Raw genomic sequence first — 22,079 nt, 5'->3', positions numbered from 1 at the left:
GTTAGTTTTCTTACACTCAAGCAACTCGAAGCTAATCGTTTACATGTCAAGGGCGTTTTTTATTATATGTTAGCATAAAGCAAGCGGCCCATTCTCAAGCAAAGATATTTAGTTGTAAATACATGCATAATTCTTTTCGTGGTATAGTACTTTGTACTTCAACTAGATCTGGCATTAAACAGCTCAAGGTTTGATTACTTGTTCATTACAGTATTTGCCCAACAACAGCTTGATTGCAAAGTGGGTTGAATTGAGCTCCCTGACACCATCCAGAGCTCGTATTCGGACTACATTCGTGTTGCACGCGTGGCCTAGCGAGCGACATCAGTAGCACCGAGCCCACCTCCAATTGGCCGTTGACTACGCGCTCAGTTCAGTATTAGTCAAGGTACCGCTGTACCTAAAATTCCTGCCAGTGAAAATGTGTTTTGAAATATTTTCCATCTCAAGTGCGGCGCACCAGCGTGTGACAGCAGAGGTTACAAGCGAAGGCAGAGGCCACCGACGGGAACGTCTGAGCGAACGGAAGCTGTCAGGGAAGCGTGCGCAGTTCCTCTTGTTTCGTCTTGGTTTTTCCCAAATGCCGCTCGCGAACGCTCCGCTGCTTTTTGCCCTGCCGAGTCTTTTAACGTCGGCTGTCGTCTATTTTGCTGAGGAATAAGAAAACTTTAACTCTGCGTCATTGGAGTGTCAAGACTTCTTTCGGAAAGGTCTTTGCTTGCCCCCCGATGAGGCCTGAAAATGCCGACATTAGCGCCCAAATGTAATCTGCTGTGTGGACTTTCGGCAAGCATGTCCAATTTCTACCTCTGTTGTAATTTTTCATTTATTTTTTTTATCCTCCCCGGATTGCCTTCCCTAGATTCCTGGCATTCGAGAGAGTTTCCTTGTCCCTTTGTTTGTCTTGTCTCAACTTTATCACGCCGAGAGATTCTAATGTTGGATTTTAGACGACATGCTGTTCAGTTTTAGGAACCTTCCATTTTTCTTTGAAGTGAAAATTTGAGAAGGAAAAACTACTGCTTACTCCTGTGAATCTCTCAAAAGTCACACATTTGAAAATAAGATTTCCTTCAACTCAAAAAGTGTTGTGAGGGCTAAAATAAGACTGGCACGGCGGAAAAGCTGGAAAGAGTTGGCCTCACAGTGGGTTCGATCCCCGGCACTGCCTGTGTGGAGATTGCTTGTTCTCCCCGTGCCTGCGTGTGTTTCCTCCGGACACTCCGGTTTCTTCCCACATTCCAAAATCATGCAACATTAATTGGACACTACAAATTGCCCCTAGGTGTGATTGTGAGTGCGGTTGTTTGTCTCAATACAACCCATTCAGGGTGTACCCTGCCTCCTCCCCGTCGACAGCTGGGATAGGCTCCAGATCTCCCCGTGACCCTCGTGAGGATACGCGTCAAAGAAAATGGATGGATGGATAAAATGAGACTACCATATATCATCTAACAGTTCCACAGTTTAAAATAAGAATCCCGCAAATCCCCTAAAAATATTTGTACAAATAAAGAGTTTGTTTTCAAAACGAGACATAGGCATTTTTTTTCAGATTTACGAAACTCGCGCCAAAATTATCCGAGCTGGATAATTTTGGCGCGAGTTTCTGAAAAAAAATGCCTATGTCTTGTTTCGAAAACAAACTCTTCAAATGTAAATAAAACATTCCCCAAATCTGTGGTGCTTGATATAAAACTTCAGTGACAAAAAAAAAAAAAAAAAAAAAAAAAAAAAACCAACCATAAATCTCCAAAAACTTCCACATTATAATAAGACGATGGATAATTATTCAAAAGATGCATGGGACAAATCCATAGAGCCGCAGAGCCCCTAGAAATTGTGCAAGAGAAAACAAAGTGTTGTGTCAAATAAGAAAAATGACACGTTGAAATACAATAACTTCTTCCAAAAAAAATCCTTGAAAAGTTGTGCGTTAGATGAAGACTCCCATAAATCCTACTAGAAAAGTAGTAACTTCTGGAAAAGTTGTGCAAGTTGAAATCCGATACACCCGTGGACCCCGACGCAGGTTTCTGACCATTCTCCTTTTCTTCCACCGTCCACAGAAAGCGGAAATCGCTGTGGCCCCTTTGACAATCACGCTGGTCCGGGAGGAGGTGATTGACTTCTCCAAGCCCTTCATGTCTCTGGGCATTTCCATCATGATTAAGAAGCCCCAGAAATCCAAACCGGGGGTGTTCTCCTTCCTGGACCCGCTGGCCTACGAGATCTGGATGTGCATCGTGTTCGCCTACATCGGCGTGAGCGTGGTGCTCTTCCTGGTCAGCCGCTTCAGCCCGTACGAGTGGCACACCGAGGAGCCCGAAGAGGGCACCGACGGTCCGCCGAGCGACCAGCCCCCCAATGAGTTCGGCATCTTCAACTCCCTCTGGTTCTCCCTGGGCGCTTTCATGCAACAAGGCTGCGACATCTCGCCCAGGTAGGAGCGTTACGCTTGCCGCCCGCGTTCCAACTTCACATTCACTCTCAAAGATCTGCAGAATTGAACTGGATCCAGACCCAGACTTACCATCATGACCAGAAAAAGAGCTGCCGCAAAGTTGCTCATGCCAAAATAAGACCATAAATCCCTTGACATTTGCACAGGCTAAAATAACGTGAATTGACACAATAATAAATCCACCATAGATTGCTTGTCTTAAAGGGCCACTGTCATGAAATGCATGATTTTTAGTATGTTAGTCATGAAAAAACGGCAGCCGGTATGCCTTTTTTCACCGCAAAACATAATTTTGACGTATATCGCTTTTTGTAACTCCCGCCATAAAAATCCTCTCGAGGGATTTGTTTTGGAGAAGAAGCGGGAAGTGACGTACGGGGCAGGCGCGCCCTCAACCGGACTTGTTTGTTTCTATTAGTTTTACCTGCGGTAAGCTAGCTCGTTGTTCCTTCGTGTTAGCCAAAATGCCGGCTCGTTGCATTGCTGGATATTGCTCGTACACTCGGGAGGATGGATTTAAGAGGCCCGGTTCGTCGTGAAAAATGGATTGAGAGCCCTTCGTGGGTTCAAAATGAAAGGTAGGTGTGTATAAACCTACTAAAAAAAATAATAATATTTTGGGGGGGACCACATAATCCGTCTCTCATAACGTAACAAAAAACCCGCGTTACGTTTGACAGGGGTGCGAAATGTGTTGATGTGCAGGTCGAGCAACCGCGGATCGGACGGGGAGGCGGTTTGGCCGTGATCCGCATATCATCCAAATATGGCTCGAAACGATAGGGTAATATCGCCCCGGTCACTTCCCTCGGTTGTGAGACGTTCTCTTCTTCGAAAAGAGCTTCCGTGTCAGAAGGGGCGTGTCTGTCTCCCACAGTAGGTGCCATGGCGTGTTTTCAATGGCGGATGTCCCAGTGTGACATCACGGACAGAGGATGCAGCCAATATGGCTACCACTTGAATGTCGAGGCTTCCGCAACTTTGCTCTCCGCTCATATTTATTTTTTCACATAAAGATTGAAGTGAATGATGTTAGATGTATTTTTCATTACAATATCTATTTTAGAATGTTTATAGGGATGACACTTGACCTTTAAAACGAGACTTTCTCTTCATTTCCCCAATGTTGCATATCTTACTAAAACACAACCATAAATCCCTTAAAGGTTGCGCAGATTAAAGTTTTTGTTTTTTAACACCATCACATACAGTATTGACTCGTGTGTCCTCATGAGCACTCGGGGCCTGCGCTTCTTTTTGAGCCTTCCTTAGCTTAGCTGATTGGCTTTTCTCTGAAAGCTTCAAGTTTTGACGAGATAAATTGTTTCGGCTATTTTAAGACTGCGCTCGACTCGGTCCTGAAGTTCCTGTGAGTCCTTACAATTTGTTGCGGGCTCTAATCTGCAGTAAACCCACAAGGATCGATTACTGTAATTGAGTAGGGGACCTCGTTTAGCAACGCTGGAATGTCAAAATATTAGGAACAGCCGTCAACCACGATAACTAACGCGTCATATTTTGTCAGTAGTATATGACTCTTTTAAACTACTGTGAAGCATACACTGGAGCATATCATAAGCAATGGCAGTCCTCCGTGTGTATTTGTATTTTTTCTGGGCACCATAACATTAAGACAAGCAAAGTTGCAGGGTGAACGGTCGGCTTTATTGTATCGGTAAAATAATCCTGTCAAGTGGAGATTATAATAGGTAAAAAAAATCTAAAGAAATCTGTATGTTGTAATAAAAAAAAAAAAAATCACGAGCCAGCACCGCTTTAACTTACTCACTATAGGAGTAAAAATCATCTTTTATGTATATTTGGTCAGTCCAACCTCTATTTTGGCCACTTCTATTCTCTCTTGTGCTTTTTTTTTTTTTTTTAAACCAATTTTGGGGAGTTAGAAATAGCCCGTAATCTCTCCCTTTTCCTCCCCTCTCTTAATAAGGGTTAATACCATTCTTCCATTTCCTCTAGGCAGCCCGTAATAATGAATTTGGTGATTAATATCCTGGTCTCAGGTGGTAACGTCTCCGTGGAAACTGCCTAAATAGGGAGATTAAATAAAACGGTTGACACAATAGCCGCATTCATTGACGGGGATGTCGACGTTTTCCGGGTGAGCTGTCGCATTTGTGAACATTGCGTGCAATTACGGAGGCGTCTGTGTGTGTGTGTGTGTGTCATAGTGGATTTGGCGTTAAAAAATACGGCGGTCATCATGACATTTTGGATTTTAGAGGTTTTGCGTTTAACGTTCGGGAGTCAAAGCAAATGTCGAGCCTTTTTACTTTAGGGAAAATTAATAAATATATACATTTATGAATGGATTATTCTTTAATGGCTTGCTCAGTCACCCGACCTCGACCCTGTCGAGGATGCATTTTACCACAAAAGTGAAGACGTGGTAAAGCATCGCCGGGGATGTTCACATTTTCCACTTTCCACTCGGCCAAACAGGAGCTCTCATGCATTCCGCTCATCTATCGGCTTCCCATCATTCCCAAGCGATGCGCCACTTAGCTCTCTCATCCAGCCGGAATACTGCACAGCTGTTCTTTTTCCACTCCGTCTTTTTTTTTTTTTTTTTTTTGCCCTCCCGTCAGCAGTCCTAGAGTCTTTTTGTCGTACAAGCTGCCGGCGCGCCGAGATGCAACGTGTCAGTAGCTTCAAAGCCGAGAGGCAATTGCGAGTCGGACGGCGACGCCGCCGCGTGCCGGGTGGGATGCTTTTCATCAGGCGGCTCCGGATGCGTCAAAATTTTTCATTTGTTGAAATATCTTCCAAAAAGCTTTGACACAAACTGTTGTCTTTTGTGGGGATGGGGGGACAATACCACACAACATCTCTGTAAATATTTTAAAGCGCAGACTAGAATATGTGAATGTCAAAACGCTGATTATGCAGCGATGTTCACTGTTTTCTGCAAATGTGTTGATACAAATAAAGATCCAGCCCGACCCCAAATGCAGTTGAGTAAATAACCCCAGACGCTGTTTTTACCGAAACGCGGCGGTACCACTTTATTTCGGTGAAGGCATGCAGTGAAAAGGTTACTGATTAATCCGGGAGAGGAGTCACTTTCCATTCGTCTCACTTCCTGCCGTCGTGGAAGAACCAAATTGGTTCATCATGACGCTAAAGTTCTCCAGCTACAGTTTTATTTTCATTTTTTTACATTTTTGGATGCTTCAAATTTCTGCCGGTTTACTGAAGTTGAAGCAACTGTGCAAACGCGCGCACGCCGGTGTTTGCATTTGGCCTCATCGCGCTGCACTTAATTTACGGTGATCAGATTAACTTCACAATCAACAGATGGCACCAAAACATCATTAAGAAGATTTAATGAACGGATGCCGCTTACAAGCGGGGTTTGTGTATATTTGTATCCGCGCCTGGAGAGTATTCAAATGTTGCATTTCAGCTAAGACGGCAAGAGATGAGAGATAAAAATGTAGCAATGTCTTGAAGTAGACCCTCTCCACGCCAAGCCAAACCCCTGCGCCGTGTTTACCGCGTGCCCATCACAGTGAATCAACGTCAACGACTGGTCGCATGGCGGGCGAATGCTCATGAAGTGAGGAAGGCCTGATCCTTTTTGCTGCACTCAGATGCTCACTAAAGACAGTGGTGATTGCGGCATGTAAGATACCCACAATACCGCAATTTCCGGCCCATAAGCCGCGACTTTTATCACACGCTTTCAACCCTGCGGTTTATGCGGTGATGCGATTAATTTGTGCATTTTTTTTCTAACGGACGCAGGGGGGCACTTGAGCAAAAAGGGTACGAGTGAAACCGGCGGAATATATATCCCGAGGAAGAGTGACTTTTACCTGTCCGGCTCTGTTAGCGCTGTGCTAGTGTGTTACTCCCGTGTCTTAGTGATTTTTACCGGTATGTTTTTTAACCGGCCCCGTTAAATGTAATGCAGTAGTGTTAGCATTAGCGCAGCGCTAGTGTTAGCATTAGCACGGCGCTACCATTAGCTTTAGCGCAGCGCTAACGTTAGCGTTAAACTCTGTGTACAGTCGTTCTTTGTAAATATCTCGTGTTTTAATGTGGGTTTCAATGTGGGCACTTGGGGCTTTTACACAGCTGTGGCGTATGTATGTACCAAATGGTATTTTCTTTACAAATGTACTGTGTGAGGCTTACTCTGGAGGCCGGTAATTACGGTACTCATACTTGGTACAGATACTTAATTAACCTAACCCTAACCCTAAAAAAAAAAGACCATAGATACTGATTCAACTGCACTGTATAAAGGCACCAAGTGGGAAACAAATTTCGACTGACATTGGAGCAGCGTTGCAAAAGCGGTCCCGACTGCAACCATTATTTCTGCGCTGCCTTATTCCTCCATGTCGCTGCTGCCACCGTTTTATTTTTGGGGTTTTTAAGTCCGCAAGATCTCACTCCATCTATCGAGATCGCAACTGAGGTTGACTTTACCTATCGCTGTTTGCATTCCCCCCCCCCCCCCCCCCCATCATCCCCAGACAAAGTAATGACTAATCTATCTCAGTAGAGAAACAATGAGAAAAATCTTGATGCTGATTTCTTTGCTTAAATGTAAGGTCTTTCTCAATCAAAGAGAGGGAATCGGAGCTTGGCGGGGACAAAGGAAAAGTCATTTGTATTCAAATCCATAGCTAATGCATCAAGTAACCGGCGCGAGGCTTACGGTGTGTGTACGTGTTCAAATGCATATTCTAAAAATGACAGTGTCGCCAAACGTTAAAGACTATAAGGCCAGAACCTTCTGTCCTTCATCGCTTGAGGACTTGGAGGTATGTTCCAGGTACAATACAGATTACCAGACCGTTGAAAGACTGACACGAAGCAGTACGGAACGCAGTCAAACACAAAACCATCCGTCCAATCGAGACCCTTCAACTGAGTTATTTTTCAGTGTGATCGTGAATGCAGAGAAAAATGGAAATTTGTTGGGAATAATTGATTGAAATGGATTCAAAGGGTCACGCTGGGTTGGAGTTCCAGTTGGGTTTGAGTGAGGTCGTGGTGATGGTTGGGTGAGCTAAAGTATGGGGACGTAGAGCAAGGTTGGACAAAATTTAGGCTTGGAGTTAAGTTGGAATAAGGTTTTGAGTTAAGGCTCCGTCACACCATGATGTTCTGGTCAACGTTCTCTGAACATTTCAATCGTTCTATTTTTCAGCGTTCTCAAATGAGGATGAGACATCTGGCGTGTGATTAACGTGTCTCTAACGCACGAGAAGCGTGTAACAGCGACCAAATAAGATACCCCGAAAAACCATTAGCGTGTGCTAACGTGTCACTGGCGCGCGACGAGCGATTTGTCAACGTTAGACGAGCGTGTTGAGCGTGTGACTAAACGGGTGAATAACGACAGAATAGCGTTTTGCTGGCGTGTAATTTTTACAGTGGAACGGGAATCAAAACGTTGGAAATTTAATAGTCACTTCAGTTGTTCTCGTGTGTTTTAACAGTCAGCATCATGCCGCCTAGACGAAAAAAAGGCGTCAGTGCGGACTTCAGCAACTAGCGCCGCAAGTAAGAATGCAAAGCCTCTTTCACTAGCAATGTCTTTGGAAAAAGGAAAAAGAACACCAGGAGGAAGATCACGTCCGAGAAGTAACGCACCGTGCGACACCCCCTGGAAACACTACACCATGAAAACCCCAGTGATGACGGTCCGACGGTAACAAACGATAAGTAACAACCAAGTAACGCTAGAGTAACAACTGAGTAACGATAGCCAAACGCGTGCAACGCTCGGCGAACGTTAGTTCCACAAACGTTCTGCAGCGTTTAAAATTAAACGTTGATGAACGCTGGTCTCGGTGAGAACTTTTGTGCAGGTTCAAAACTTTTTTTCCGGACCAGCGTTCTCCGCCGATTCCCAGCGATCATTGACGTTCACTAGCGTTCAAACAAGGATCTTCTGGCGCTATCCCGGCGACCACGGGCGACTACCAACACTATAGAACACTGACCAGGACGTCATGGTGTGACGGGGCCTTTAGGGTTAACAATCAATGACAGCGATTGCCTTTGTGAGATTCGGAATAGGGTTAAGTCGTGCCACGATGCCCTCGTGTTAGCTGGCTGAAGCTAACGTGAATGTTTACGACGAGCCTCGTCTCCAATTCTGTTTGAGCCATAGAGAAGGTCATTAAAAAAAAAAAAAGAGGACTCTAAGTCGGAGGACGCGATCGATGAAGAACAAGCACAAGCGTCTTAACGCGTGTGTGTTGATGCATGCAAAACCCAAGACATTAGGTGCCGGCTTCGGTGCCTGCTGGGAGTACTGGTTTCAGCCCAAATGGCAAGAAGTCACATTTGAGAGTCTGAGGAAAAGCACTGACTACTGCAGATGTCTCTCTCTTTCTCTTTCTCTCTCTCTCTCTCTCTCTCTCTCTCCCTTTGCCGTCTCCTCCTCGCTCTCTCCATCTGACATGCGGGGCCTGTAGGGGTTTTGTATCCGCCGCTGTTTGATTTGCACCAAGGGGAGGTCTTGTTTGTCCTCCTCAATGCAGCATTTACGCTTTAAGATTCTCCTCACGCGGCCGCCCGCTCCTCGGCAGCCTGCTATCTGCCTCCCCCGAGTGTGCAAAGCGGGGTAGCGCCGCCGTGGGGGCGTGCAGCTCTTTTTTTTTTTTTTGTGTATTGGATAAAACACGAGTCGTTTGTGCAGCCCAATCCCCCACTAATGAGTAAAAACTGTCTTATCTGCTGAATCAGAGCTGGCGAAAGTACTCCCGATGTTTGTCCGTCCGTGCATCACTTTTCCTAATCAGGAACCCCCAGACGACCCCTGCTCCCTCCCCACTGCCACTTTATCTCACTCTTCAAATGATTTAAAATCGCACATGCCAGAAATTCTAGCACTTTGTTAGTTTCTGCCACCGCTGCTAATCGATCCGCCTCTTCCTTTGTACCCCTTTCCAAGGTCGTTATCGGGCCGCATCGTGGGCGGGGTTTGGTGGTTCTTCACCTTGATCATCATCTCGTCCTACACGGCCAACCTGGCCGCCTTCCTCACGGTGGAGAGGATGGTGTCACCCATCGAGAGTGCCGAGGACCTGGCCAAGCAGACGGACATCGCCTATGGCACGTTGGACTCGGGCTCCACCAAAGAGTTCTTCAGGGTGAGTTGGTTGTTCCTCAGGGATTAGTCGTAGGGCCCCTTTATGTTTAGCGATAGCTCGTTAAGGTTGGGAAATGATTAACGTAGGGTTGGGGTATCTGCGTAGGGTAGGATTTAGTGTGAGTGTATGTGGTTTGAGTATGGTTCAGTTTGGGTTCTCTCTCTGGATTTTATTATTGGTACATAGTGGAGGGTGGTTTTCGCAAATTCCAGCAGGAAACAGACCTCCCAAAACCGGAGCAAGCTGGTACTGTGTAGTGGAAAAGGGCCCAAAATATTAAAAGAGTGAACTACTGTACTTTGTCTGCTGTTTCAGTTCCCATGTTATCAAAACAAACGATAAGTTCGACTTTCAAACCGGTCTTTCTTCCACTTGCTCGTGTGTTCTTTCAACTTTGAATCTCCAACCCCCCCTCCAGCGCTCCAAGATCGCCGTCTACGAGAAAATGTGGGGCTACATGAAGTCGGCCGAGCCCACCGTGTTCACCAAGACCACGGCAGAGGGCGTGGCGCGTGTGCGCAAGTCCAAAGGGAAGTACGCCTTCCTGCTGGAGTCCACCATGAACGAGTACACGGAACAGCGGAAGCCCTGCGACACCATGAAAGTGGGCGGGAACCTGGACTCCAAAGGCTACGGCGTAGCCACGCCCAAGGGTTCACAGTTAAGGTGGGTGGAATAGTGTAACAATATGGCCGACGTGTTGTTATGGTATTCCACCTTCCCTGGCGTGCCGCCTTTATTTCTGCCACTTCCTGTTTTTGGTTTGGGTGGGCGGGACCTTTTCTACGTGGCCTTTTTTTTTTTTTAAGACAGCTTCCACATCCGTGTTTGTTGCATGCAGGGTTTCGTTGTGATCTAATCCTCTCTATTTCCTCCAATAATGGTTTCTCCTCTAATGGATGTGCTCCATTCCCTCAATTTTAGGTTAACTGCCGAAGCCCGGTTGCTAACCAAAACAGCAGCACTTTTCGAAGAATATAATCAGTTTCTGAAAATGAATGGAAATGTGGAGTCTTTCTGCCTGTTGCAAATTCGATCCCCGTGCAGTTTTTAAATCTATAAATCATGATGGATTTAACCATTAGCATGAAGTAGAGTGAACTGTTGCTAAGCAAAACAGCAACATCCACTGCCGCGACGTGGCAATCCACCCGCGTGGCGATTAACCGGTGAGTTCCCATCGCAGTATTCAAGATGAAGCAGAGACACTATCTTGAATAACAATTTGACAGCAATTTAATGCTAAAAATCTATTCACAAAAATAAACCCCTAGGGGGAAAAAAAGTTCATTTGTACTGCTGCGCCCATTTCAACTGTTGCTAACCAAAACAGCAGCACCTACTGAGAAAATAAACAGGTCAGTTAAAGGCTTGCAGTCTCGCATTTACGCATACTGAATATTCCTGTACTGAAAAATACATAGCCATCGCCTTCCACCCTCTGCGGTTGAGTAAATAAGCGCTCTGGGCCACTATATGAGGAAATGGGGTACTTTCTCCACAGGTGGTCCCGCACAGGTGAGTTAAATCTTTGCATGGCATGCTTCACTCATCGGTGTCACATTTTAAAGGAGACATATTATGCAATTTTGGATTTGAAATGCTTCTGGCAAAATACACAATGGGTATGTTTTTTTTTTTTTTGGGGGGGGGGTTCCCTTCTGATAAGACAAAAACATAAAAGATTTCAAATAAGTCAGACTCACCAGATGCGCTGATTATTAAATGAATAAATATAGCGGTTGCATTGTGACTAACATCAAAATGGAGTCGCTATCAGGCAACAACAACGCAGTGATTTGAAAAAACATAATGATAATAAGCCATAATAAGCCACTGAACATAATGTACAATTGAAACATTAACACTTAAATAAAGGAACATTTAAAAAAATGTACACAAATTGTTGCATTTAAAGAACTTATTGCACTTAAAGTTTAACGATCTTGTACCAAAATTCATATTTCAAAACAAATCCATGGTTCCATAATAATAATATATTCCCTATGAAGTGTACGAATTCTGATTTGTTAAAAAAAAAAAAAAGTTCAAGCCACTGTAGCTGGATAGTTTGAATAAAGGTTGTCCCAAAAAAATTATACACGTTTTAAATAATTGTAAACTTATGTTATTATGATGTTATGTTATCCATCCATCCATTTTCTTAGCCGCTTATCCTCACAAGGGCCGCGGGGAGTGCTGGAGCCTATCCCAGCTAGAGGCAAGAGGCGGGATGTACACCCTGATCTGTTTGCCAGCCAATCGCAGGCCACAGATTATGACTCATTATAATAAAAAAATATATATTTTTCCTCATGTAAAAGAATTTACAATAATCATTACTTAGAGCGTGGATACATTTTTGGGGGGACAGACATGGCAACACAAAGAATCACATTTGATGGGGTGGAAAAAAAAAATCTAACATTCCATGTGAATATTAGATTTTTTTTTCCCCCAGATTAATTTTTTTTTTGAGGCGGGCGGCGGCTGAAAGTGGACGGCCAAGAGTAATTATACGGAATAAGAAAAGATAGTTTGGGGAAATAATTAATGTATAACATGGAACAAGATCATATTTAGGTTATAGTTTAGGTTAAAAATGGAAGTCACTGCGTCCAATGTGACGTTTCATAATATGTCCCCTTTAAATTTATCAGCACATTCATATTTGTCATAGTTATTGTTGATTTCTTTGAAGAAAGTGATTTTGAGACTTGATCCGGGATGTCATGCGAAAGCGAAGCACCGACTGACTCCGACATCAACGCCGCCTCTTCGTGAAGGCCGAGAGGAATTTACAGACGTGGGCGAGGTGCAGAGGGCGCGCGACAAACGTGAAAACGCCCATCGATTGGCGGTCGCAATTGATTGACTTCTCATCCAACTTCTGTAAATTCCGACAGCGGCGTGGGGGGGCAGCTGCTGCGTCGTCTTTGAGCAGACAGTTTTGCGCCGGGAGGGGAGGGATGAGAGTCCCTGACAGATCACCGTAGTCCCCCTCCAAGCGTCCATCTTGTTATTTCGGGGGATTATCGTCTTCTGCCAGTCACTTGTCCCGAAGTGACCAAACGAAATTGACAACTTCGGGGGTGGGGGTGGCTGGCGTTGTCATTCGAGGCTTCGACTTCATCGACGTGTTTTAGTGTCTCCGTGGCGGACGTGAACAAAGTACACGCTAAGCCAAATCTCCAACAGCTACAACAAAAATGTCCATCTGGCTTCGTGCTGTTCACCTCCAGTCCTGTAGGCGGCAGTAGTCCCCACCACCGCTGTTGTGGCGCTGACCCGCCTAGCGCCGGAATAAAATAAAAGCTTTTTTCTTCAGATTGGAACTATATTACTTCAGAAGTAACATGCTCAAGATAAATAATAAGCAACCTAATTGCTTATCATCATAGGATAAAAAAAATAATTACAAAAATGATCAAATCCATTCATTTTTAAATTAGAAATATTTTGAATTTCAAATAAACATATTTCATTCAGAATAATTAACTTTTTTTGGTTTGTTTCTTTAATTTGTGTTATTTCCAAAATGAATTTTTTAAAATATTTTATGTATTTTTAATTTTAAATTATGTACTGAATCACCATCTACATTTTTTCTTTAAAATCAAGACATTGTTTTATACTAATATTGTACCTTTTACTGCAATTTTTTTTACAAGTTATTATTACAAAATTATTCAATTGATAGAAAAATAAACTTAACCAAAATAATAATAGTAAGTATTTTTAAGTACTTCATTTTTATTTAACTTGTTTTGAAGCTTTTCATCATTGAATAGCCTTTGGTAATAGTAAAATAAAAACAAACAAAATATTTTTTAACGACTTTCACAATAAAATAATTTCATCCTCTATTTTACATTTTTTACAGAAACTGATTTACTAAATTTAAATTTTGAATTGAAAATAAATTGCAAAAAATGGTCAATGAATCGTATTGTAAGCAAGCATCCAATTGCAAAAATAAAATAGATTTTCTTATATTTGATTGCATTGGAGGATGAATCATGTAGCGCGGTGATACGTCCATTGTGACTCAGCAAAAAAAAAATGGTCGTAGAAAAGTGAGACTTGGCTTTTTGGCGTGTCGTTCGTTGCACTGTATCCACCGTTGTCTCTCTCCCTTTACTGCTTTTCCTCCCCTATCTCTCTCTCTCTCTCTCTCTCTCTCTCTCTCGCTCTCTTCCTGGCCAATTGGACCGACACACTCACCCTTCTCACCCAATTTCTCTGTATGGTTCTCAAGAAGCGCCGTTAACCTGGCCGTGTTAAAGCTCAATGAGCAGGGCCTGTTGGACAAATTGAAAAACAAGTGGTGGTACGACAAAGGAGAGTGTGGCAGCGGCGGCGGCGGCGAGAAGGTTAGCCGCTCACGTTGGGCCGCACGCTCGTGTCTTTCTTGTCGTTGTGTTTGTGCTGGCAAACGGGCGCATCTGCGGCGACCAATACTGACCAATGGAAACGATTTGGGATGGATTTTTTTTTTTTCAGAAGTTCCATTTCATTTGGGCAAAATTGACAGTTTTACGTTATCGACCTGCTGTTTATTTTTTTTTTTAAATTCAATTTCATCAAATAGTTGGTTCTTTTCAATTTTAGTGGAAATGATAAAATACTTAAAATATTTATTAAATTATAATTAAATTAAATATAATTCAGTACAGTATAAGTTGCTCAAATAAACATAATACAACAGTAATAAAAATATAATACATTTTTTAAATTTTATTGACAGGACTTTGGACCAGTTAGAACGTGAACAGATCCAAGTCCAATTTTATAAAGTGCTGTTTCTTTTAATAAAAACAAAAATAAATTCCTTGGATACTGTCACAGATTAACGGCATTACCATTCATTTCATTGGTGGAAGCCGATTTGAAATACAAATCTTTTGATTGACGAGTGTGGTTGCAGATGAATTAGACTTGCATCTCCGAGCAGCGCGTCAAATATGAAAAGATTTGGCTGTATTGGATGTAAAATTTAAAAAAGGTTCAAATATATTTGATTGTATTCCATATTTTAAAAGTCATTTTTATTTGTATTTAAATCAGTGATTCTTTTATGTAGCACGAGAGGGAGCCCGCACGTAAAATCCTGTCCAATGAAGTTTATGAGACGACGGATCTGGACCCAAAATCCAATTTGTGCACCAGTGCTCCGCCCCAAAAAGGTCCCAGCAGTATACGCCCGTTTCCGCTACGCGATGCGGCCGGGGGGCCCCACGTAGAAACGTATATGTCTGTTAGCGCCCCCGCTCGCTTCGCAGAATAGCAGACATGTAGCACAAGTGGGGCCCCTTCCTGGCAACGCCATGAGGTGCCCCCTCCCCGTTGCAGGGGTGGGGGGGGTTCACATTTTGATTGAATAACATAAAATAACATGTTCTATGATGTTATTTATGTTATTTCCCATCCCCGACCCCCGCCCTTTGGTTTGAAGAACGCCGGTAAACCTTGCCGTATTGAAACTGAGCGAAGCGGGCGTCTTAGACAAACTGAAAAACAAATGGTGGTACGATAAAGGGGAGTGCGGACCCAAGGACTCGGGAAGCAAGGTCAGTCCATCAAGCCCAGGAACCTCGCCTTGGTTTTTTGTTTTTTGTTTTTTTGTCTGTCTTTGTGTACACTTTCACGGCGCTTCCGGGTGGCGCTGTTGAGTTACGACGACGCGACACACTTCCAAAAAAAAAAAAAAAAAAAAAAAAAAGCGTAACGGCGCATGATGGAAACAAGGCATGGCACTGGTGACTGAACGCGCATGCTCGGAGCTTCAGAACACTTGGGCGGCTAGGGATGCATGGAAACTAAAAGATGCCCCCCCCCCTCAAAAAAAATGGAAATAATGCTCTCTTTTCTTGTGCGTCGTCAATCACTGGCTTATTGTATGTATTCATACATAATACGTCAGTTGAAAAACATTTGCAGTTAGCCTTTCTGAATGCTAAAAAAAAAATCATGTCTATCATTTTTCAAATCCAAAAAGTCCAAACAGCCGTCTTGTCACGACTTCGGATGCACGCTAAAAAGTGACGATAAAATGAAAGCTAAAATGACGGGCAGAGCGAATTCATTCGACGCACTTCAACGACGCGTACGAAGCCGCGCAGGGCTTGGGGATAGCCTGCGCTGGCTGAATGTCACCAGCAGGGGGTGCGCGTGGCCCACTTGGATGGCAGCTCGTCGCACACCTGCCCGGGTGTGACGGTCTGAGCGCTCCCCCGTGCTGAAAAGTCTCCTTGTGCTTAATGTGCATGGGTGAATATTTTGTATTTCCCAGTAAGCGTCTGCTCCGTACCCAGAGTTCCCCTGTTAGTAACGCATGCGCATTCATCTCAAGGAGACTTTTCAGCACGGGGGAGCGCTCAGACCCTCGCACCGGTATGCATAGAAACAAAGCGACATGCCAAACACCGGTTGTGGCAAGGTGACGCAATAAGCGTTGCGCTTAAACAAAAGCAAGTGACAAGATGCTCGGTTTTCCGTTCATCACGCGATTGGAAGACATTTAATGGAAGAATGAGAGCGAGAATCACGGCAGACGTTTGTGTCAAAGTGTTCGATACGTCGAGGGGATTCATTTAACTGGCAGGAACAGGAAGAAAAAAAAATGTATAATCGAAGAAATTGGGCAGCAGCAGCCGCGCTCGTGACACGACGCCGACTGGCTGAGGGATCGTTATCGTATTGTTCGCTTTTCTCACTCTGTACGTCGGGCTCAATTTTTGCAATCAACTTCATGTTTTTAGTTAACTTCTCATCGTTTGGCCGCACTCGAAACACGTCGTCTTCACCGCGTCGTGAAGTATTGTAGCAATATAACAATCTCTATCCGTATTGTGTGCGTGTATATATATATATATGCTTAAAAAAATGTAGTCCATGAAAACTTTCACGCTTTTGATTTCTAATTGCTCCTCTGTCAAAAACATTTACCCCCCCCCCCCCCAAAAAAAAAGGTAGTCTGTAGTAATATTTATGTTAAATGCTCAAAAGAGCAGAAGTCGCTGATGGTGTAGTGGTACACACGCCTGCCTTTGGTGCAGGCAGCGTGGGGTCGATTCCCGCTCAGTGTCGGCGTCGATATCTGTCCTGCGACTGACTGGTGTCGTCCGCCTTTCGTCCGAAACTAGTTGGGACAGGCTCCAGCTTTCCCGCAACCCTTGTAAGGATAAGCCTCTTGCATAATGACAACAACTGCAGCTTAAAACAGCAGTTGGTCAAAATGTTAATGTGAAATGTTTCGTCTAAAAAAGAACAGGAAAAATAACTTAATTTTTTTAAAAAGCAGTTATGAAAAAGGGAGGTCCGTAAAAATATTTATATTGTAGTCTAACAACGTATGTGTCTAAATAATGGAAACATCTCAAAGCAGTTACCCAAAAAAAAAAATCATAAAAATGTTAAATGAAAAATTTACATCGGCACCCTTAAAACAGTAATCTGTACAAAACATTTATGAGAAAAGGTAGTATAGCACATAAAAATATTAAAAGAGGTAATCTAAAAACATCACAGCATCACATCCTGGGCTAGGGAAAATTAAATGCTAAAACTGGTATATTATTATGGGGGGGGGGGGGGACAGTTCCGGAAAAAATAGTCTGCAAAAAAAAAAGGGTCAAATAAATAAATTACATTAAAAAGCATTTATGTCTGCAAAAAATGGACATATGTAAAAACGGTTCCAAAACAGTAAAAACATTTCCGTTTTAAGCAGGGTTAGGGTCTGACGAGCAAAAAATAATGAAAAAATTAGGTTATTAAAATTTCCCCAGGCTAAAAACAATCTGTAAAAATCTTAACAATTCAACGTATGTAAGCAATGAAAACAGAACTCTATGAACAAGAAAGTCGAAAGGCAAAAATCGCACTAATTGGAAGTCCGAGGTTTTGTGCGACATATTTTTCCTGATAATTTTAGTAATTCAGTCGATCGGTTTGGTTCTAGTACTGCACGTGTGGCACGTCGGCACACAGAACGGTCGGCGTTCAAGTATCTCGGTGTTTGTATCTGCATGAAATGCCTGACAACCCCCCCCCCCCCCCCCCCAGCTTTGCACGCTAACACCTGTCCTTGTTCTTCTCCCCTCCCCCCACAAGGACAAGTCATCCCAGGCCCTCAGTCTGAGCAACGTGGCGGGGGTCTTCTACATCCTGGTGGGGGGCCTGGGCCTGGCCATGCTGGTGGCCCTCATCGAGTTCTGCTACAAGTCCCGCAACGAGGCCAAGCGAATGAAGGTGGACTGCCCCCCGTTCCACCCCCCCGAGAGCCCCCCCGCCCCAAGGCCCAGCATCCCCGACTTAGCTGAACTTAGCGAGGCGTTCGGTGGTTACGGCACCGGCGAGGACGCTCATAACGTGTAGTCCGTTTTATCGTATGCAGACCCCTTAACCCCTGCCCCCACCCCTTCAGCCCATTCGACCCCTACTAACTCCCCTTTCCAGGCAACTGTAAGTGTCACCCGCCCGTACACGCCCCCTCCTGACCCCCTGACCCTTGCCCCCCACGCTAGCTACATGTCTGTGGTGACCAGTGGCTTCCTCCGCCGTGTGCTCATGTGACGTCCTGGTCTTTTTTTTTCCCCCCCGTTTGTCCGTGGGACAGGAAGTGGTGAGTTACGGAAGCACTTTTCGACAAGTGCGCCCTTTTTCTCGAGACATTCTACTAGTGCACCCACTACAGTACATACACAAAAGTTGGGCAAAGTTTTTTTTTTTTTTTTTTTTTTTGGGGGGGGGGGGTCGCTGTACGCACTACATGCATAGAATCACTCCACTAGTCTCAATTCAGCAATAGTTACTGCGAGAATACTTTTACTTTTAAATACTTGGTAAAGATGCATTAAGTATTATCACAAATTGGGTGCTACATTTTTATTCATTTTTTTTTAATTGGAGAATGGCGTTAGGTATGTTTGTCCCACGTGTCTCTTTGTGTCCCCCCCATCAAGCAGCTAAAATGGTCTTCGTGAGCTTCAGTGTCGCTAAGTCAGCTCCCCGGTTTTGCCTCCCCCCCCCCGGCCTGCAACTGTGCAAATACGCGTGTGGTAAAGTGTTGCTAACTGAGCCTCTGGGAAGTAGATGAGTGCCACCGGGATTTGAATTTGAAATGTAACGTGGTCACGTTTTCAATCGTTGCTACAGTTCCCTGTCTTAAATTCACCGTCTGTGCCACCAGGGAGAACACCCAGCCAATCACAGTTACGCTTTCTGAGTCACGTGACGTCACATACTAAGAAAACGTAAATGGATTGGCTGGCTGTTCTGTTCTGACCAGAAGTAAACGTACCTGGCGGCACAGACGGTGAATTTTAGACAGCGAATTGTAGCCAGTTGAATTGGTAACTTTTGAAAATGTGGTCACTTTACTTTTCAAATTCAAATCCCGGTGGCACTCATCTACTTCCGAATGAGCCTACCTTCCTGACAATGTCTTACATCTGAAAAGCGAAGCCTGTACATCTCACGTTGTTAGCAGATTGGAGTTTTGACGCGTACATATTGATTTGTGACAACATAGAGGCTTTTTCATAGAGAGAAATTGGGCTCACAATTCGTTTTCGTGGTGAAATGCCGCCCCCTTGTGGACAACCCTAATCATGACATTCACATCTAAAACATTTTCGAAATGATTTAATATCTGGATTTTTTTTTTTTTTTGTACGGCATAGAGTATCAAAAACGCGTGAAAAGTCTAACAAATGGTAATGTTTGAACAAAAGAAAAAGCAGTCTCATTTAAAGAAACCCTGGAATCAAAATGGCATTAGCAAGGTTCACGTAATCATTTTCAATACTTTAGTCTGTAAGATTGCTTATGATGAACAGAAAACTCTTTAAAAAAAAAAATAACATCTAGATGCTAAAAACTGTAAATGTCTGTCCCTAAAATCCAGCAGTTTTACATCTAAATTCAAAGAGCCTGAATTTGTAACATTTATGTCTGGTGAATTAACAGCTAGCCTAAAAGTTGCTAAAAATGGTTACTTGGAAAGATTTCAAATTTAATACGACCCCCCCCCCCCAAACACTCAGTGATTGAACGTTAAATACATTATCTGTAAACACGTTCGACTCTGAACGCAAACAAGAGCTGCTTTAAATTTTACACCTAAGAAATACAAATAGTATTTTTTTTTTTTTTTTTACTGTTTTTGTCCAAGCACGATAAAAAGTGTTGAGACATTAGGTCAAAATATCGAAATCCATAGTGTGTTAAACATTTCATGTGTACACTAAAATCAACTTTTGCCATTTTTTTTTTTCCACTTGGCTGTCGTCGTGTCAATAAAAACACTAAAATCTCGCCATTAAATTTCTAACCGTAAAAGTGTCACTTTTAGAGTCTTTCTTCAAACTCCAATCTGCAAAAATCATAAGTCTTGACGCCATGTGACAATTTTTAAAATCGTTTCAACTTTTGTGTTTTTTGTAGCTCACCTTTACAGAAGCCATGAGGAACAAGGCCCGCCTGTCCATCACCGGCAGCGTGGGCGAGAACGGCCGCGTGCTGACGCCCGACTGCCCCAAGGCCATCCACGCCGGGCCGCCACTGCGCCACAGCTCGGGCCTCGCCCTGGTCTCCTCGGAGCTCCCGTGAAAGCCAAAAACCTCTCAAGTGCCTTAAATTTCCAGGAGCAGGGAGGGGTCGGGGGGGGGGGGGGTGGGGGGTGGGGGGGGGGTTCTGGTCGGGCCTCACGACTCACGACCTGCCGGGAACACTGTCTTGAGGTTTTTGCTTCAAACTAGCGGCCGCGCCGTTTGAATCCCGATGAGGCCTGGAAGGGCTCCATGGGGGACACCTGGGATGTGATATCATTTATAAGTCAAAAACTCCTTTTCGGATGATTTTTCCAAGGGAAGATGTTCCGTGGACACTCACTATCAACATGTGCGAACATTGCCCGATTTCCGATTTGTATCCATATTACAAAAAAAAAAAAAATTATTGACAATGACGATAGGAAACTGTGAACATAAGTAAATATGTATATTGATTTAGGTGTACATAGGGACGTGCTTGCTTTTTAAACCATGTACAAAGACTGTGCAGTGGATACTTGTTCCGTTTTTCTGACGGCAATACTACTACTGACAAAAAAGGGAGCTGGCTCACGTTAACGGATCCATTTTTGAAAAAGGAATGCAGAGTCCCTTTCGACCCACGTTGTTGGGTTCAAAGATTAAAAAAAAAAAATTAAGAAAAACATGTAAATCGGTAAATTGGAAACATAACTTCATTCTCTCATCTATATTTTCTACCAGAAACAAATGGGGGTGGAAAAACAAAACCACGTAGCTCTTTTAGTCATATTTGTGTGTGGAGATTCTAAACTCCCAACAGATCTCATCATCATCATCATCTCTTAAGTGTGGTTTGAAATATTTCCGTCAAAGTGTGCATTGGATCATTTATGGGGGGGGGGTTGGGGGAAAAATAAAATGCGACAGCCGCATTGTTTTACCTTTCCGCTCATTGCCTTTGTCTTCGAGTCTTCAAATCTTCAATCTGGACGCCGACGTCTTCGGTTTCCAGTTGTACGTTATTATTTTGGATCCTTTTTTTTTTTTTTTTTTTTTAAGTAAAAAAATCGTGATGAAGTGTCTTGTCATTTTTGGATTCTACACAATAGTACTCGTGTAGCTACATCTTTTACCCCTCAAACAAGAGTTGTAACGTGGAAAAACGTACACTAGATTATATTTGACTATAAATTTTGTGGCACGAAAAAAAAAAAAACAAAACACCTTTAGCTCTTAATTTTTTTTTTTTGTTCTAAACCCCACAAGTGTCATGGAACTCGAAATTGTTGGTCGAATAGAATCATCACTTTGGAAACCACCCCTCCCCCAAAACAAAAGGGGGTGGGGTGGTCCCTGTGCTTCAATCGAATTTTTCTGGATTATAATCTACACCACAGGTGTCAAACTCATGCCCCGGGGGCCAGATCCGGCCCGCCACATGACGGTATGTGGCCCGCAAAGGCAAATCATGTCTATCCACTTCCGGGATTTTTCTCTCCCCCCAAATCTCTACCAACATTTCCAGTTGTCGTATCAAATGATGTCATTAAGATACTGCAAGCATTTTTGTTACCAAGCACCATTGATCTACACAAAAGATAAAAACTGTTAACTCTAACCATCTGCCACAATGTATGCGACAAGGGTAACAAAATATTAATAGCTGAAAAACATTCTTGTACCACTTACAAATGCAATTTTTTTTTTTTTTAAATGTTCAGTACGATGCCTCAGTTCTCGAGCACAATCCGTTGCAGAAAACTGTTCGAAAGTCAATTGTTCCAAAACCGGATTGATGTTTCTCATTACAATCAATGGAAAAAGAAATAATTTGTTCTAAGCCTGAAATAAATCTGCCTTTTTATAGCTTTTTTTTTTTTTTAAAGCTTCTCCTGATAAACTGCATAGTCGAAATACATGTATCATTTAAATACTTTATAT

General features: G+C 43.4%; 1 protein-coding gene across 4 annotated transcripts in view; it reads left to right on the top strand.

Annotated features, from left to right (window-relative positions):
• Positions 1–20,279, top strand: part of LOC133491575 (glutamate receptor 4) — a 112,087-nt gene extending 91,808 nt beyond the window's left edge. The window contains exons 12-17 of one of the 4 annotated variants that reach the window (XM_061802862.1): positions 2,070–2,443; positions 9,402–9,600; positions 10,019–10,266; positions 15,056–15,170; positions 17,716–17,853; positions 20,050–20,279. In XM_061802862.1, coding sequence (XP_061658846.1) covers positions 2,070–2,443; positions 9,402–9,600; positions 10,019–10,266; positions 15,056–15,170; positions 17,716–17,853; positions 20,050–20,214 — 1,239 coding nt within the window. In that variant the 3' untranslated portion in view covers positions 20,215–20,279. Of the gene's footprint in view, positions 1–2,069; positions 2,444–9,401; positions 9,601–10,018; positions 10,267–13,858; positions 13,974–15,055; positions 15,171–17,715; positions 17,854–20,049 lie in introns of those variants that run through there. The other 3 variants (XM_061802861.1, XM_061802863.1, XR_009792439.1) reach the window with 3 other exon arrangements.
• The last annotated feature ends 1,800 nt before the right edge of the window (positions 20,280–22,079 follow it).

The sequence above is a fragment of the Syngnathoides biaculeatus genome, chromosome 18, assembly GCF_019802595.1.
Source record: "Syngnathoides biaculeatus isolate LvHL_M chromosome 18, ASM1980259v1, whole genome shotgun sequence".
Lineage (NCBI taxonomy): Eukaryota > Metazoa > Chordata > Actinopteri > Syngnathiformes > Syngnathidae > Syngnathoides > Syngnathoides biaculeatus.
This window is presented reverse-complemented; position numbering and strand designations above follow the sequence as displayed.